We start from the raw sequence: 20,016 nt of genomic DNA, 5'->3' as shown, positions 1-20,016 counted from the left end.
CTTACCATTAAATTGGATAAAGTTTGGGGTTTCACAGGAAGTCACTTGGCAGGCCACAGTCTGCATTTCATAATTCCCCATCTACAACCTTCAAACTGATAGAGAGAGGGGCATAGAATACATTCCAAGGCCATTCCTAATGATGCAATTTCATCAGGTTTTCATTGAAATTTAATGCAACGACAGCATAACTAAAATTTCTATTGGTGTTCATCTTGATTTAGATGAAGAAAACCTTGTCACTCTTGTGGTAATGACCATAATTTTTGCCTTGTATATTGTGTGTTTTACAATTCAGTTGTCGGCTTTACAGACTCTTCTGATCGGGAAGGTTGATTGTTACCTTAAAATGTTGTCGATCCTTTCTTGCATTACCCCTTCCTTCTCCCAACCTTTGCACTTTTAATAATTTGTTCATGTCATTCTCTTTACAGTAGGTACCTGTGAACAGACAGATTCAGTGACGACAAGACTTTTGCTAAGTTAGTTTTTGTATCTCATTTGGTCATCTGCAAAGTCAGCTGTTTTGATCACTGAAGCAGATGAAAGCACCTAGCTAGAATTTTTAAACCAAGAAGTGAGTCATTCTTCACAGGGTGAAATCCAAATCCAGGTTTATTATGTTGTCAATACACTGCAGAGATTCACTTCAGCTTGTTAACATGATAGCAGACAGATGAGGTGAAATATAAAGTACTGGTCTATGAAAGCCAAGTGAAGGGAAATTGAACAGAACTCTCAAGTTACTCTGGTGAGTCTCAAACCACAACCGGAGACTCAGCCAATGGCCAAAGTGATGCAAGTTCCATTTGGCTAAACTGAACACTTTGACATGGTATCCAACAGTCAGCACAAAAGAGTAGATTTGCTGTTTCTTTTGTGGATGCTCAGCACAATGAACAAAGACTTCTTAAAAAAAGAGAAAAAGGTGCACAATAGTAAAGAAAGAGAATGTGCAGTCAGTAAGAGTACAAAGCCTTTTGAAAGCATGAATCACAGGACACATCATGCATTATAGAGAGATTCCTTTGGTGAAATATTATAAAACAGACATTCTTAGACAGTCTCTGAGTTACTGAGACTGCAGCTATATCCTTTTCTTTACTCAAGAGTACTTGTGCCTTCAATTCAGCTCGTCAATTTGGTAAGTTCCCTGGGGAGGTGGGGTGCAGACCAAAGTTATAAGCTTCAGCAATGCATTAGGAAATTTGATTTGCTTGCATTACTTCTGAAAACTGCAATGATTTTCTTTCTCACAAAGCTACATGTCCAGTGTATGTTGTGTGTGGGTGAACCATTTAATTTGAGCTTTGTGAAGTGGTCAAAATAGCTACTTTGCAATTTCAAACAGTACTAATTCTGCATTAAAATCTAAATAAATAAAACTTTATTTGTTCATTTCAAGAACATGCTGAATTAAGAAATATTTTAGTGTTGTGCAGTTTGCTAATATTTCTTTATAATAATTCTCAGAAGTATGTTGCAGATTAATTTTGCTAAGGTTCAGTGAAACTGATACGTAGAAATAGTAAAAAGGTTCTCACAATTTAACGGCTCCAAAAACATTGTTGATATAATAGAAGGCTCAAAAATAGCCAGACAGCAAGATGCGTTAAGGGTGGTAATTGAAGATGATAACAAAGGAGTGAATTTGAGACTTTTGAATAAAGGAATAGAATTTCCAAGGGAAATGGGTTTAGAGTATTACAGAATGTAAGCATAAGAGAGCTAAAGGTTCTTAGGACAAAAGTGAAGGCCAGAGTTCAAAGAATAGACAAGTACATATTGCAACATAAGGATGAGGGGATTTGCAAAGGTGGGGGTGCAATCACACTGTGCAGGAACTTATAGACAAGAAATAGGATATTAATATGCTTGAGGGATAGGGAACCAACAATGGATTGGTAAGGACAATGATTCTAATGGAGTTACATTTAGGGTGGAATAAGATATGCCCAATGGAAGCAAGTTGACCACAGGAAGCTAACAGGAAAACCTTGTTTGAAGACAATGTTGGACTCTAACTCAATGCTTCAAGGCTCAATGATCTGAAATTGTCTAGTGTGCAAAAAAAAACCTTAATATAACAGATACATTATATTGGAATAATATCATAAGCATTTTATTTATGATTTAAATATGAAAGAGTTTGCTTTAACAACAGAAGCCAGTTCAGATATTTCACTAAAATAACACATCTTAATAAATATTGTTTATGAAGAAATTACATCTGGTGTAAGCTAAATAAAAGGGAGCTGTGTGAGTGGTTTTTGAGAGACTGATACAACATTCAAGCCTCACCAACTTATTGTAACTCCAAGTGAGAAAGAAGTAATGGAGCATTTTCTTCTCAATGTAAATTATAGAAAGTGGTTCCAGATTTCACTCGTCTTACTTCAGCATCTTATGTACAGCAGGAACTAAGGCCTGTCTGCCATAGAGCCCGCCCCATGGTATATGGATTGATTCTTAAATAATCAGGCCAGAAAGCCCACGCCTGAAAAAAGGTTTTAGGCCTGTTTTGCCAATGAAAGTAGAGCAGCTCATATCTGCTCAGCTAGGCTTTTAAATGCCTGAAGAACAAACTAAGGTCATTCTACTAATGCTGCAAATGAAGCTAAAAAAAAGTCATTAAAATCCTCTGGTATTAATTATCTCTTCTCTGAACATTTTTGAGACTTTATGAGAACCTCAAAGAAACTCACACCAGCTCTCAGCTAACGAGACTTACGTTAGGGCTAATAAGTTTATAATGGGCACAATTCCTGGGATAGTTGGATTTCACATTTGGTTCCATCCTGTATTCTAGCCTCCTCCTTCTCCCCACCTCCAATTACCATCGCCAGTGGCTAGTCTCCACTCTCCTTGGGAACAGGGAATCTAAGGTCCAAAATATTCTACTGTTGCTGTCATTGGTGTATGATTACAACCGAGTAAAATATTTTTTATTAACTTTATGCAGAGTGACTATTGACAGTATAGAACATGTCCCTATGCAGCACGTACACTTCCATAATTGCGCCTAAAGTATGACCAGGGTAAACATTCCTTTTAGACTTATGTTATTATTAATAAAACTCAAATATCCAGCAACAGAGACAACCATTCCTGTGGAGGTCCTCTTCTCACCATGCAGTGCTTCTCTGATGCTTATTTCCCATTTCCAGCAACTCCTACCTCAGCCAATAGAATTGGCAGCCATCCTGTTCTATGAGCCCAATCATTGGGCCTCACATTTCACAGTCCCTCTGCCTCATTTTTTTTATTCACACATTGGATGTGGGCATCGCTGACTGGGCCAGCATTTATTGACCATTCCCAATTAACTTTAGAAGGTGGTGGTGAGCTGCCTTCTTGAATCACTGCAGACCACATTCTCTAGGTAGATCTACAATGTCCTTAAGAGAGGGAATTTCAGGATTTTGACCCAGCCTCAGTGACATATTTCCAAGTCAGGATGGTCAGTGACTTGGAGGGGAACTTGAAGGTGATGGTGTTCCCATGTAAGGAAGATGTTGCCTGAGAATTGTTGGTGAATCTCTGCAATGCATCTTGTAGATAGTACACAGGTACTGCTACTACTGAGGGTTGGTAGTGGAGGGAGTGGATATTTGTAGATGTGGTGCCAATGAAGCAGGCTGTTTTGGCCTGAATGGTGTCAAGCTTCTTGAGTGTTGTTGGAACAGCGCTAATACAGACAAGTGGGGAGTATCACACTCCTGACTTGTGCCTTGTAGATGATGGACAGGGTTTGGGAAGTCAAGAGGGGAGTTTCTTGTTTCAGGATTCTGAGCCACTGACCTGCTATTGTAGACAATGTGTTTATATCAAAGTCCAGTTGAGTTTCTGGTCAGTGGTAGCCACAGTTATGTTGATAGTGATGGTAACACCATTTAATGCCAAGGATAGTGGTTAGATCATCTCTTATTGGAGATGGTCATTGCCTGGCATTTATTTGGCACAAATTTTAATTGTCAGCCCAAGCCTGGATATTGTCCAGATCTTAGTGCATTTGAATATGGACTGCATCAATGTCTGAGAAGTGGCAAATGGTGCTGAACATTGTGCAATCATCAAACATTCACACTTTTGACATTATAATGGAGATGAAGCAGCTGAAGATGGTTGGGCCTAAGACACTACCCTGATAAACGCCTGTGGAGATAGAGCTAGAGAGTAATAGAGTTGTACAGCAATGAAATAAACATTCGATCCACCTCATCTGCACTGACCAGATATCCTAAATTAACGGAGAAGTACTAAGTCAGCTGCCAAGGGAGGACAGTACGTGGTAATCAGCAGGAGATTTCCTTATCCATGCTTAACCTGATGTCATGAGACTACATGAGTCATGAACATGGCTACATGAAGTCTCCCAGGACAACTCCCTCCTGACTGTGCTGTCACCTCCACTGGGTCTGTTCAGCTGGTGGGACATGACATATTCAAGGATGGTGATGGTGGTGTATTGGACATTGTCTGTCAGATATGATTCCATGAGTGTGACTATGTCACACTGTTGAACCTCCCAATTTGGTTTCATTTCTTAGTGACTTTGTAATGATAAATACAACTGTGTGGCTTGCTAGGCCATTACAGAGGGCTGGGGTCACATGTTGGCCAGCCCAGGACATTAGTTATCCAGGCACAAGAGGCTGAATTGTCTACTCCTGCTCCTAGTTCTTATGTAATCCAGCAGCCCTGGTTAAAGCTCCAGGAACATCAGTTTAAATCCCTCCACAGCAATTGGTGGAATACATAGTCAATTAAAAAAATTTGGGATATAAAGCTAGTCTCAATAATGGAACGATTAGTTGTTCTTAAAAAAAAATCTGGTTCACTCTTGTCCCCGAGGGCAAGAAATTTGACATCCTCCTCCTATCTTGACTACATGTGACTCCAGACTCGCAGCAAAATGACCGATATGCCCTGTGAAATGGCTTAGAAAGATTCTCAAATCAAGGGCAATTATGATAGGGCAGCAAATGTCGATCAGCCAACAACAACCATTTCCTATAAAAAAACTGAAGACTGCAATCAGACTATTACCCAAAACACCCCACTACCACCCCAAGATCTTCAACCCCCATCAGCCAGGTATGCTTGGTGCCTTAATTGCAAGAGATCCAGGCTGGGGTTTGGGAACAGAAACATTGGATTTACAGAGTCCTCAAACCTGGATTTACCCTCCCTTATTTCAATGACCTTGAAAGGCATGCTGTGGGCTTCCATTTCCCAAGTCAACACATTAGAGCCATATACCCAGTGTGTCATGTTAGAATGAGAGGCATTGCAGCCAAAAATATTTTCTTAAAACAGATGCCAACTGTCTTTTGAATTTGTTGCAAGTTCAGCTCCAGCTGTATCAATGTGGCCATTGTTAATATCCATGCAGCATTTAATGTTCATATTCCTGCCAGGAGATTTCCTGTCAGGGTTTATCATTGTCACCAGTTTTGCTCTATCCTCTGTAGCTTGTCTACATTGGGTATCTGTCACTCAACTACACTTTTAAGTCAACCACACTGTCTACTTCCCTTCACATTATCCTCTGCAAGAGATCCTTTTAGCTTTTCAGCTCTGAACTAATGGTCAAAATACTAATTTATTTTCCTGGATTTTATGTTCTGTTATCACAATTTTAAGTACCTCTTCATTTTCTACTGGCCTGTGATTGGAATTTTTTATACCTGTCTTTGCATCCACATTTCTTGGGTCTCCATTTGTTTCCATAAGTCAATACTTAGTGTCCAGGTCTGAGGTTACAGGGAAGACGATAGAATGTGAGCTTTTACCTCATCACAAACTTGAGTTTTCTTGTTGTTAACACTTCCATTATCTTCATCAAACTATCCTGGCTGACAATAATCCTTATTCTTCCTTCTGCAACAGCCACAGTATAGAAGCAGAACTAGTGCCCTTAAACTGAAGACAGCTGCTAAAAAATCCAACAAAATATTCAAGAGAAGTTTCCTTACTCAACTATTCACAAAACAAGAAGGAGTTGAGTCAATTAACACAAATCTATTTAAAGGAAAACTAGATAAACATGAGGGAGTATGGAAGAGAGGTTATGTTGACAGATTGAGATGATATATTGTGGGAGGATGCTTAAATGGAGCATAAATACTGCATTGGTATGGCCTGTTTCTGTGTTGTAGCCATTAATCAAGGTAATTTAAGACATCAGCAATCTCTTGACATTTATTATTCAATATGTACTGGAAAATGCCTCAAGAATAACTATTCCAATAGCTGCTGATATCTCTGACATTTTCAGCAATATATGTTTATGAAAGAAAAGTGAGTGAGAAGGTGAAAGCAGTTCTTTCAAAGAACTAAGTTGTCCAGATGTATGATGTCATGAGCCTCTGCCAAATTTAAAATTGAAAGAAATATTGAAAATTCAAAACACAATGACAAATTGCAAGTCAGACCTTTTGTGATTTTTATGTACTCTTTTGTAAGCGTGCTATGAATAACTTTACCTATGAACTGCAGACCTTAGGATAAATGTTTGATTATAAAAAGGGACATTTGTGTTTTTACTGTCTATGTGGTAATACAAATGGAATCTCTGTTTCATCAAAACTGAGCCTGAACATTTACCACAAAAAAGGTGTAAAATAATATTCAAGCAGATTTTCCTTTTTTTGGACATGAACATAAAATATCAGCTGTTTTGAGAGTCTGACAGGAAAATCCACTGAAACGGAATACAGAACTGTAATGCTGTCTACCCAAATTTCTAGTCTATTTTTCCTGGCCTCGCAAGAAAAGTTAAAAGAAAATTTAAAATCTCCCCCCCACCCACCCGTCAAAAGTATCATTGCAACTGACCTCTTTAATCATGTTTCAGTCACCTCCCCAAACCCTTCAACCAACCCCTGTTCAGCATCATTTTCCTTTGAGGTGTTTAGCAATGTTTAATTTTCTTAAAGAACCAATATAATTGCATGTTATTATACTCAGTCAGGCTGAACTCAGGTGAACACTCTCTGTGTCCTGTTCAATCCTAAACCTAGCTTTCGTTCCACATCTAGATAATTGCCAAGATCTTGTTCTTGCTCAAAAGGCTGCCTGACATAGAACATTGGCCGTCTAGTCCCCTGTCTCTCCTTCTCAACTGCTGAAACCCTCCTCAATGCCTTTAACACCTCAAGCCCACCCGTCCTAGCTCTATCCTATACCATCTCCATTCAACCCCCTTTGTGGGACCTATGTTCTGCCCAAGGTCACACACATTCGTGACCTCTTTTTGGTCCTTTGTGTGCTATTGGTCCTTATTTGCATGTGTGTTGATTTGCAAATGCTCGTGTCAAATGTTTATGCCCTAATTTTGTAATATTTGTGCTTTCACCACCAAGCCATGTCCCATCTCTCATCCACTGCATATCCCTCACCCTCACTCACTGTTGCTGTCCACACCTTCAGGGAATATGCTCTGTAATTCTGTCCCTTAATCTCGCTCTGCCTTCTTCTTAAAAAAACTGTCCTCAAAATGTGCCTCTTCTTACTTATCTCATTCTTAACCATTTATATTGTAAACTGATTTGCTAGTTAAAAGGGAGCAGTTGTCATTCACAGGCTTAGATTGCATCCAAAGTGTTGTACAATTTAGCTACAGCAAGTGGAAAGGGGTACCTGACAAGTAACAGTTAACTACTGTTGTCCTTTCCAAATGTATTTTCTTCTGTTGTATCTATCACCCACTCTACTTCAAATATATTGTGAAACACGACAATGAATTTAACAAGTGACATTATGATACCAACTCTTTATGTAGGAAGCTGTTCAAACTGTTGGCAATTTGAAAACATTCTGATCCTTCTCCATCTAGAAAAGCATTTTACATTTCCTCACATCCACTGCAGCAGTCTAACATCAGATCCACAAGTCATGAAATGGAGGCTTAATATGATTAGGAAATGTTAGAGAATGATTTTAAGGGACTTCATAAGATAAATGTGAAGACGTTATTCCCCCCGCTGGGAGAGTTTGTGACCAGATAGCCATTGAACTGAATCAGGTTTAGTGTCACATGTGCTCACGTTTACAGGTCCCCACTTACGGCACCATCTTAGGTACAAAGGTACCCAGGTACAGAATCTTAGGTACAAAGCAGAAAAATGAGGAAAACAAAGTTAAAAAGTTAAACGTTTCAGTCCTTTTTAGTAAAAACTGGAAAAACAAAGGAAAACAGTTAACAATCCAACACCACAGTCCAGAAGCACATGGCCATGCTGGGTCCACTCTCTTCACAAGAACTCGACCTCCCCTGCTCCGGGGTCAACCTCATCCCCCACCTCTTGTCTACTCTTGTCACCTTGCAGCTTGGTCTTTCTCCTGCTCCCATCACTGATCACTCCACGCTGCCTGCTCCCTCCCTCTCTGTCTCCGCCAGCACCCCAAGATTCCTGCTCCTTCTCTATCTCCACCAGCGCACTGCTGCCTGCTCCCGTCCTCCTGCTCTGGTATGGCTCAGGGCCCCCTGCCACTTCCAGGCTCTGGATCTGGACAAATCTGAGATGTCACCAACCTCCAGAGTTCTGCCCAGGGACACCAGCCACCTTGTGGCTGACCCCAAAGCCTCCAGCTGCTGTCATCACTGCCACTGCCTCCAGAAGGCAAGGAGAGAAAAGAAAAACAAAAAAACTATTTAAAAAAGTAAAGTAAAAAGCAAGAAAAGAAGAAAGAAAAGCAGCCAGAGCAAAGGAGCTCTAGTTCAGGAGCCCTCCTCTGTCACCATTTTGATTTCATTATGCCAGAATAAAGGGGTTGCACATTTAAGACAGGAATGAGGAGGAATTTCTTCTCTCAGAGATTTGTCAATCTACAGAATTCCTTACCACAGAGAGCTGTTGAGACTCAGTCCTTCAGTATATTCAAGGCTGAGACAGTGAGATTTCTAATCAGTCAGTGAATCAAGGGTTATGGGGACAGTTCAGCAAAGTTGAGGATTGTTAGATCAGCCATAATCTCATTGAATGTTGGTGCAGGGCAATGGGCTGAATGGTCTACTTCTGCTCCTCTGTCTTATAGTCTTAGTGATCCCCAGTCTATTAGACTTGGCAGAAGTTGTATTTTCATTGTGAGGAGAGTTTGTGACCAAAGAAGAGAGCAAAAATGGGACAAGAGAAAATAAAGAATTTTCCTCTACAGTTATTCTTCTGCTCAAAGTACTTCTACTTACTAAAAAATAACCTAAGTGGATTAACTTTGAAGGATAAGGCATTATAAAGCATAAAGCATTACATCCATAATTATAACATATACATTTACGTGCACAGAAACTGAGCACCGCATCTCAATGAGTTTATTTAGCACAGCTGTCAACAAGTCTTGACAAATCACAATTCCATTTAAACATTTGGAGTTGTCTGAACTTATAAGGGAGGGACATGCAAAAATAGGTTTAAATATGTGTTTTTAAATTGTTCCTCAGGGAAAGGAGGCAAAGTCTGTGATTGGAATGGTGCAGTCAATTACTGGAAAAACTCGTTGAATAGTGGCAACAGGCTCTTCCTTCTCTAACTTGAGGCATGGGGTGAAGCAAAAGAGATCAAAAGCAAGAAATAAAAATTAATTGAAATTATAGGGGAAGCTAAAGATTAAAAAAATATTTACCTACCTCTAGTAAATGTTTGGGCCACTGAATGTGACCTAAAGCCCATTTAATGCTGATATGGAGAATTTCAAATCAAACCCCTTCTTTCAAGGATGACCTTTAGCAACCGCATGCTGATTCCAAAAGACAACAATGTGGGGACTCTCCATTGTTTATTTAGAAATAGCTTTTATTTAGAAATGTCAAGATTTTACAGTAGAATTAGATCCTACTAAATTAATAAGTAATTTGTTGGGTTGCTGTCTAAGTGAAATGATTTGGAGTGGAATATTTAGATTCTATAGTTGGATCCATTTTGTTTGGATGAAGTATATGTTCCCCAATATGTGATATGTAAAGAAACAAAAAGTGATAATTGAAAATAAGTGTTTTCAATTGTTAACTTTAATTATTTGTATTGTATACTACTCAGAGCATCTGGACCTGATATGGATAGTACTTGCAAAACTTCAATCCAATGAATTAGCTTGATGCTTTGTACTCCATGGATTCATTATCAGTTTTATGAAAGTTTTATGGCTGAACAAGTGCACAAAGATTTAATATTGGCATTTTGCTACATTTTGGAGTTAAAGAACAAACAATTTTCAGCTCTGTAGAAAATCCATTATTCACAATTTGTGGATTGGAAAATATTATTTTATGTTTGCCATCCAGTCGAGGGACAAGCAGATACCTTTCCCCACTATGTTTGAAAATATCTGGGTTTGAGTATGGCATCTATCCACCATCTTGTAATTTTAGGGGCGGAGGCTATATTTTGACAGTGACACCAGGTCTAAACTGCTAACAGCTTAGAACTGAAGTGAAACTTCAGTAACAAAAAGATAAATTGCTGGAAAAGCTCAACAGATCTGGCAGCATCTTTGGAGAGAAATCAGAGTTAATGTTTTGGGCTGAGTGACCTTTCCTCAGGACAGGTTTTTGATGTACAGCACCCACAGTTTTAAGAACCTTTAGCAAAGTGGCAACATTTCTGTCCTTGTTTCAGAAGGTGCAATGTTTGACCATTGCTGCTGACAAACCTGATGAGTGAACAGTGAAACTAGAGTGGACTCTGAATTCTGAATTCGCATCCAATGGGATACATCAACATTCCAGTGGATTATGGGTGCCTTCATCCATTCTCATTGCTGTAGAGAGCTCAGAAGTATAATAATTGAAGACGGGTAGTCAGCTTGTGAATCCTCGCACTACTGTATACTACCTTTCTTGTGAAGAGATGACAACAATAGCTTGGTAAAATAAAGACCATTTCCTTAACTCTAAAATACCAATATTTTCATCCAAACGCAGCTGCCATAAATGAATTCAATGATGTCTAAATTTATCCCACAAATAAGTTTTTGTTTGTAGCAGTGACTGGGGTAGAAGTTTTTACACCACCACCACTAACATAAAAGAGAGCCCGATACATTTCATTGCAGCTGGCGAAGTTAAAATAAAATTACATGTTCATACTCAGAAGGTAAATATTAAAGCATTTAAATTGCCAGCTTAGAAAAAGTATGTGCTATTTTCTAACTTCCAATCTAAAGTCATTAACCCCACTGTAAAGAATATTGTAGTTCTTGAGCTCACAAGCCATTGTTTCAGCATAAAATTGAAGATATCTATCTTACAAGTTCATTAAACTAAAAGCATTTGTCTTATAAGGAAGAATCAGAAAGGCTTTTTTAGGTTACTCGAGTACATTTCACAATCACTGAGCAACATTTTTATAACTTGCTGAGTTTTTCAAACAAGCTTCTGTAATGTCCTGTAATAGCATGTAGTGTTTAGTTTTTTTGTAGTATGCATCCTATAAAGTGGAAATATTTACATTCAGGACATGCAAATCATACTATTACTTATAACCAGAGTAGCTGCCAATGTTGCTTCAGGTAAGTGTGACTGAAAAGCTTTGACAGTTACTATAATTATATTATTGTAGTACTGTACTTACAGCTGTGCAGGCATCAAGGTACCTGGAGATGTGATGAGGATCAAAACTTAAACTCTGTGGTATGACTAAGCTGAAAAAATATGCCACAGCAATAGCAGTGAATGTCCCATTGGAGTGGAACTCATGACCAGAAGGGAGAGTTGTTGCACCATTGTTGATGCAAAGAGTTCATACCACAAGTTGAATTCATTAAGCTGCACTGCAGAGCATTGCTCACAGTATAATTGGAGCTTTAGTGAATCCTACTTTTGTGAGGAATACATAGGATCAACAAGACATAAATTTGATGTAACTTAATCAGTCTTTAATGCCAATAAAGCAATTGCCTGATTTTCAGTGACATTGGAGTAACATAAAGAGACTTTTTTTAAAAATCACATCTATCGTTGGTTTGCTGTTTGCATTGCATCAGTTTGACTCTGATGGCAACTGAACTTAGTCAGGTCTGAACTATGCGACTTTGTCTAAGGCCATGGGGATCTTTGAAACGGCCACACTAGGAAATGATTCTTAATTACTCAATCACTTAGCCGTGGCTGACTGACCTTACTGAGTGTTCAAGGTGGAAAATGTTTGGAAGTTCACAGGGAGTTAATTTCAATCGGTGCGGTTTAGTGTTGTTGTCTCAGCTCTGATAGCAGAGTGACAGATTCAGAGGCCTCCCTGCTGGAGTTTTCAGTTCCCTCCTCTGTCACTTATGCCTGTCTTTCTCACCGGAGGGACTGTGGGCACCTCTGCCCTGAATTGAAACCACCTTTCCTATTCAATCTCAGCACAAAACAATCACAGATCTGAGTCTTACCAGATCATAGACAGCTATTTTGTTCATATTTCCAAACAAAATTGCAGAGGCTGAAGGATAGAATTATAACTGAATTTTTAAATATCAAATAAACTGAATGGTCATTATAATGGTTATCGAGAAATGCTCAAATATAAAGTTGTAGTCCTATTTTTAAAAATGATAAATTCAAACTTAACTTTTAATTTGAAACTTTGTATTAAGGACAATCCTTTTCTCAAATAGGACGAAGAAACAATTAATAATGGAGCCTATTAATGTCTGATTGTTGAAGCTAAGAGGGAGGTAGAATTTCAGTCCTTTGAAGTATGAATCAGGCCTCATTACAGAGATATAATCTACATTCATACATTTATGTTAGTGACTTGAATCTATTGGGAGAGATTGAATTCCGTTACATAGTGCATCCTTACTCTGCAACTTTTCTCAGGCTTTCTCAAGTTAATCCAGTAGGTGACCCAATAATACAATGCCGTAGGACAATGACAGACACTACCCTGCAATAGTGCTATACTGGCTGAGGTTGAAAGACAAAGGAGAAAAAAGTCTATCATTTTTAAATGAGTCATAAATTTGTCTGGTAACCTATTATACAGATAACATCACAAAGTGCCTTAGAATGTTTTTTCTACATGTTTTGCAAATTGGAAAAGAGATAATATTGTATTATGATAAAAAAAAAATTGGAATGATATAAAATACATGAGCTTTGCGGAGAAATGTAACTCAGAGTGACTCAAGTTAGTAATTACAAACTGTTTATAGAGGCTTCTTTAATCCTGTGAGTATAAGAAGCTCTTAAATTGTCTGAAACCTCACATGGTTAAAAAAAATAAAATCTGTGACTAGAAGTGTGAACACTTTGTTTCTTCTACAGAAGCAAAGAGCAGATGATTCATTAAATTAGGACCTCCTTTAAGCTGGCATAGGTTAAAAAAGAAACTAATTGTGTCTTTCTGCTCTTCCTGACCAGTATATAATCTGGTTTGCAGGACTCTGCAGATTGGTCTCCTTCACATGTGCAGGATCAGTCAGAAAGCAGAAAGCTCCAGGTGGCTCTCAAGTACTTCGCTGCCAAAAAAGCCCACGCTGGAAAGCAAGTCCAAAGGGGCTCCCTAGAGGGAGTTGGGTTTAGCCCGGAAGAGAGTGAGATTAGTAAAGCATGACTATACAACCCATGCTGGTGGCCGGCTTTCAGAGGAAAGAGGAACAGTAACGGCAATTAGCAAGACTGAAAGCTCCAGAAGGCTTACAATCAGTGATCTGCATAGTTCCCTCAGAAGGAAATTTCTTCCAGGACATGGTTTCAGATGTCCACTGCTGCCTGATCCATAACAGGCTGTCCACAGCGGTAAGCACATCCCACCTCAGTGTGGTAATCACTGACATTTTTCACCAGGTTTTGACCTGTTTACTGCAAGCTGAATAACTTCTGTCTCTTCAAGCCACCAGCTTCTTTGAGCTGTCGGTTGTCTTCAACAGATTCAAACCCTTTGTGTGTCGGAGCCAAGAGAAAGTGGGATCACTGTAGTACATCGTACACCTTTGTGGAGTTATGTTATCAAATGGTTTTCGAAAAAGGACATTAACAAAAAAACTCTTTATGTGACCTAACAAAAAATATACACTGAAGAGATATTTGAAGAGCTCAGTAATTGTGCAAACGTGGAAGGTGGCAAAAGAGATCCTACACAGGAGATGATTCATCACCTGAGCTATGGATATTGATGAACTTCATTCAAAGGATAACAGAGGTCAGACAGAGAAGACCAGCCACACAGTCTCGACCTACCACATAAGTGTCCTTGGCATTCCAGTATGTTTCTTCTTATGAGATTATTTCTAGTGCCAAGAGCTTCAGTACAATGTGGAAATGGATACTGACAAAGGGTGCCTCAGCCTTTACATACCTGGCTTATGTCCTTCTCCTCTTCCTCATCTGTTCTTCGTCTGTTGCTTGCAATGACATCAGCAGAGATATGTTGTCTCCAAATATTACAAGGTCTTCATCCAGCCTGGGAAGGCATGTGCGCAGCTACAAATACCTGGAAGGAGACGTGCGGTGGAGGAAATTGTTCTCTTTCACCAAATACTTTCTCAAGATCGACAGGAATGGCAAGGTCGGTGGAACAAAGAAGGAAAACTGCCCTTTCAGTGAGTATGGAATCCTCGTTCAGTTTTCTCCAGATGTTAGGAAATAAAACATTTACTGTAGTTTTGTTTTAAAAATTAGAACAGCTGATTTTTTTTTCAGCAATAACACATTGTTTCATTAAGGCAGACCATTTGCATGCTTCGAGAGGGAGATTTAAAGCATGATAGGTTGCCTGCTGTTAGCATTCTCATATATTTGCTGGAATGATTTTCTTTGATAGCAGTTAATATTATCCAAGTAATCTCGAAATTGCTATCATAGCCTCCAACCAGTTACTGGATGTCAATGAAGCCGTGTTACATAAAGTTAAGAACACCGAGTCTTCTACAAGTTTGTAAGAAGTGTCTGGTTCTGTTTTTGATTTCTTTTCCCGCATGTTGCTTTAAGTGGTGGCAGTTTAAGAGGCAAAGTTAAGGCACCACCACAGCTATTTGTCTTCCCTGATGCCTTCTTTCTGGTAACTCAATACTATTCCATGTCTGTGTTGTCAGTAACATATATGGCACATTGTGGTTCTTTCTGATATTCTCTAAATTTATAAATTCTCGTCATATTCTTCTGGAATTTTAAGCTTCTACATACTTTGTTTAGCAAAACATATCCCAAAACAAATGCAGCACATTTGATTTTATTTGGAGAATAAATCGTTTCAAAATTGTCAAGCATTCTTTCTGCATGGCTTTATATTAAACAATGAAGATTTTGTTTACAGTCTCAAATGCCTTAAAAACATGAAGGAAAATGTTATTCAGTTAGTTAAATAGGACGTTTATTTTTATTTCAACATTACATCTGACATTATCAGTGTCAATGCTTTGGCAACTTGCCGCTGCTTCGCAAGAGTGACATTTACCATAGATTAGATTAATTGTGGTCTCTTTGGCCCCATCTGCCCATATTTATTGTTTCATAGCATCCAAAATGCACGAGTCTTGTTTCTGTGTTCTGGAATCTCTAAGTACACAGTCATCATTGCATAATAGATAAAGGAGTAGAAAAAAATGTCCTATGACTTATTCATGAAACTGAATCTGCAAACTATTTTCAGTTCGTACAGAATATAGAAAACAAAATTCTGGAAAACAGTTAAAATTGAAATGGGATCTGAAAGGAATAGATCACTTTCACTGATAAATGAATTGGACCTTACCTTATCAGAAATAAATACAAAAAATAGATGACGTAATACTTATCTTTAAACTAGGAATCACTTCTAGGCAATAAACAGAGTTAATCTGATTTAAGCATCTTTCAAGGTTATTAAGTATCTTTTTCTGTCCCTGTTTTGCGAATAACAGGAATATATTAAGACTGGAATATGTGAGAAGGCCATCCAGCTAATTTCAGAGTTTGCCAAAATTCTGTGAATATGCCCTGATGGGCCATTTTATTTGTTTTTTGTACAGCGGTAAGTCTCCTTCCACTCCCTAATCAAAAACGTGTCTATTTCTTTTGTCAGTGATTCAGCAGACCCAACATTCGTCACACTGATGGCAATTTGCTCCATTAATTTATGACTCTTGAGTCTGAATAAGCTACCTCTTCAATCATATTTAGTTTGTGGTTTCCTAAGCTTGTAATCGTACACTTATAATCAGTGGCCCCTGGGGTATATAAAAGATAGCGGAATTAAAATTAATATCAGTTTTCAGTTGATGGGCATCTCTTTCATTGTAAATTAAACAAGAATGTTAGAATGGAAAATAGATGTATTTGTGATTAAAGTTGTTGAATTCAATTTGAATACGCTGTACTTCAAGGATTGTTCATTTTACAAGGGTGGAAGATTTTTTCTAAAGCTACAATGAGGTGTTTAGAAAATGTATCTTCTTTTAACTCATTGGCATTTGTGCATAGATGGCTGGGCCAGCAAATATTGCCCATCCATAGAAGGTAGCAGTGAGAAGATGAGGGTGAACTACTTTCTCAAACTGCTGCAGTCTATGAAGTGGAGGTACACTCAGGGAGGGAGTTTCAGGAGTTTGACCCACTGACACTAAAGGAACTGTGACAAATTTCCAAGTCAGAACCGTCGGTGGCTTGAAGGGGAACTTATAGGCAATGGTATTCCCATGTATCTGTTGCCCTTGTCTTTCGAGATGGAAGTGATTGTGGGTTTGGAAAGTTCTGTTGAAGGAGCCTTGTTGAATTTCTGCAGTGCATCTTGTCGTTGGTATAAATTGCTTCGACCAAGCCTCAATGATGAAGGCAGTCAATGTTGTGAGCCTATCAAGTGGATGGTGTCAAGCTTCTTGAGTGTTTTTGAAGCAGCACTCATCCAAACAAATGAGGAGTATTCCATCACACTCCTGACTTGTGCCTTATTGATGGTGGACAGGCTTTGGGGAGTCAGGAGGTGAGTTATTCATTGCAGATTGTCTAGCCTCTGACTTGCTCTTACAGCCATTGTATTTATATGCTAGCCCAGTTCAGTTTCTGGTTTGTGATAACCCACTCAGGATATTGCTCGTGGAGATTCTGTGATAGTAACGCCATTGAATGTCAAGGGATGATTGTTAGATCATCTCTTTTTATAGATGGTCATCGTCAGGCAGTTGTGTGTTGCTAATGTTACTTGCTATTTGTCAACCAAACTTGTTTGCCCAGAAGTTGTCCAGATCTTGCTGCATTTGGACATGTACTGCTTCAGTATCTGAGGAGTCAAGAATGGTACTGAGTATCACATAATGAGCAAACATGCCCATTTCTGGGCTTATGATAGAGGGGAGGTTATTGATGAAGCAGAAGAAGATTAGATCATGGACAATATTGGATCCAACTCCTATGCAGATGCCCGAGAACAAGTTCTGAAGAAAGGTCAATGGACCAAAAAGGTTGACTCTGCTTTGTCTCCACAGATGCTGTCAGACTTGCTGAGCTTCTCCAGCAATTTCTGTTTTTGTTTCAGATTTCCAGCATCTGCGATTCATTGCTGATGTCCTGGGAAACTTTAGACATGAGTTTAGAATATTGATTGAATTGTATTTCAATTGGTAGGCCATAATGAGCACGAAACTGACTTAACTTTTCTGCTTCCACCCTAATTGTGATTGTCTTTAAAGAAACAGCTTCTGGAACTCAGGATTCCACATCCATAATTGTGAAGATATATTATGTCCCTGCTTTCATTTTTGTTAATGGTCCAACACATTCTACTAACACGTGATGATTGTTTTTTTTTCAAAAACTGGCATGTGTATCAAAAATGCTGGTTTAACACATTTAACACATATGCATTGTGTTCTTATGAAGTCTTAGCCATGTAAAATACCTGGTTATTGAATCAGCATTGGTTAGAAATATAGGAACAGGAGTATGCCATTTAGCCCCTTCAAGCACTTCCTTTATTTTATAGGATCATCGCTAGTTGAACACTTTAATGCCTTTTACCATAAGTGTCTCTGTAACTCTTTACATCATTTATAATCAAACATTTATTGAAATCTCCTTTAATATTTTTAAACTATGCCCCTCTGGTTCCAGACTCCCCAACCAGGGGAAATACCTTATCTGCATCGACTTTGTCTATCCCTTGAAGACAATTAAAATGTGATCACCTCTCATTCTTCAAAACTCTAGAGAATATAGACCTTGTTTGCCCATTCGTTCTTCATAGGACCATTCCACCATACTGGGAACAAGTCTGGTGAAGTTTTAATTCTACTCTTACGGCAATCTATCCTAAGATAAGAGAGATCAAAACTGAACATACTACTTCAGGTGTGGTGTAACCAAACCTGCATACAATTGAAGCAACACTTCTCAAATCCTCTTGCAACAAAGGTTAGCATTCCGAATAGCTTCAAGATTAGAGTGTGCTGGAAAAGCACAGCAGGGCAGGCAGCATCCAAAGAGCAGGAAAATCAACATTTCAGGCAGGAGCCCTTCTTCAGGAATGAGGCTGGAAGCCTCAAGGGGTGAAGGAATAAATGGGAGGGGGTGGGGCTGGAGAGAAGGTAGCCGGGGTTGCAATAGGTGGATGGAGGAAGGGGTAAAGGTGATAGGTCAGAGAGGAGGGTGAAGCAGTTAGGTGGGAAGGAAGATTGACAGGTGGGACAGGTCATGAGGATGGTGCTAAGCTGGAAGTTTGGAACTGGGGTAAGGTGGAGGGAGGGGAAATTAGGAAACTGGTGTAGTCCACATTGAAGCCCTGGGGTTGAAGGGAACTCCCCCTCCCACTTAGCCGAGGACATGCAGGTCCTGGGCCTCCTCCACCGCCACTCCCTCACCACCCGACACCTGGAGGAAGAACACCTCATTTTTCGCCTCGGAACCCTTCAACCCTAGGGCATCAATGTGGACTTCACCAGTTTCCATCCCTTCTCCAGTACAAAGTCTGAGCAGCACCTAAATCCCTCAATTTAGTTTGTAGTTTTGGCTGCAGCATTTGAAGAAGAAAGAGTTATCATCCCTTTAGACAAAAACCATTTATATATTTATCCTATCTGCTTCTCCTGAACTCAGAACAGTGTTTACTTCTGATCTCTTGCTGCAGTTTCAACTGCAATTTGATCTGTGGCATTTCCCTTTTGAGCTCCCTATATGGACTCCATTCACATGAATACCAAGAAGTGCCATGCAGAACTTCACTCAGAACTTTCAGCATTCTGAATGAATGAGTCTCACTTTGTTACAATGAAAATACTTTAGTCTTAGATTTTCACCTCCACCCTCAATACCTTCCTTTCTGATTGACTGAGGAAATTTTGAGGCATTCTCAGTTATCTCCCCTCTTAAGAAGTCGTATTCAACAACCTCATGGGCTAAAGGAAGACAAGATAGTGAATGCATTGATTGTAATTTTTTCAAAAAGTACTGATTCTGGAGAAGTTATCGAAGGATTGGAAAACTGTACATGTGGCATCCCTAATTCAAAAAGGGAGGAAGGCAATAAGTGGGAAACTACAGGCCAGTTTGCAAAACATCTATTGTTAGAAAAGTATTGGTATCAATTATCAAAGAAGTCATGGCAGAACATTTGGAAAATCATAATCTAATCAAGCAGAACCAATATGGCTTTGTGAAAGGAAAAGCATGTCTGACTAATTTATTAGATTTTTTCAAGGAAGTCTCAACCAGAGTGGATGGAGGGGAGCCAGTAGATGTGTTGTATTTGGACTTCCAGAAGGCGTTCGACAAGATACCTCACAAAAACATATTCCACAAAATAACAACCAATGCTATGGGAGACATGGATAAAGAATTGGCTAATGGGCAGGAGACAGCAAGTGGGGATAAGGGATTCTTTTTCAAGTTGGTGACCTGTATAACCATTGGGATTCCACAAGGATTTGTGTTGGGATCACAATTATTTACAATATATAGGGGAACCTCGATTATCCGAACGTGATGGGCGGGCAATATTTCGTTCAGATAATCGACCATTCGGTTAATCAATTAAATGCATTTCTACAGGGGCTCCGAAATTTTAAAGTCTGCTCCTCGTTCATGAGACGAGGCAACACCATACCGCCCGTGCCCTTCCC

The 20,016-nt window shown here is 39.1% G+C and overlaps 1 protein-coding gene across 1 annotated transcript in view; it reads left to right on the top strand.

The window, feature by feature from the left end:
• The first annotated feature begins 13,630 nt into the window (after nt 1-13,630).
• fgf10a (fibroblast growth factor 10a) overlaps nt 13,631-20,016 on the top strand; it is a 121,010-nt gene continuing 114,624 nt past the window's right edge. The window contains exon 1 of the mRNA XM_043701493.1: nt 13,631-14,529. Within this exon, the coding sequence (XP_043557428.1) occupies nt 14,241-14,529 (289 nt within the window). The 5' untranslated portion in view covers nt 13,631-14,240. The remainder of the gene's footprint in view (nt 14,530-20,016) is intronic.

This window comes from Chiloscyllium plagiosum, chromosome 1 (assembly GCF_004010195.1).
Source record: "Chiloscyllium plagiosum isolate BGI_BamShark_2017 chromosome 1, ASM401019v2, whole genome shotgun sequence".
Taxonomy (NCBI): Eukaryota; Metazoa; Chordata; class Chondrichthyes; order Orectolobiformes; family Hemiscylliidae; genus Chiloscyllium; species Chiloscyllium plagiosum.
This window is presented reverse-complemented; position numbering and strand designations above follow the sequence as displayed.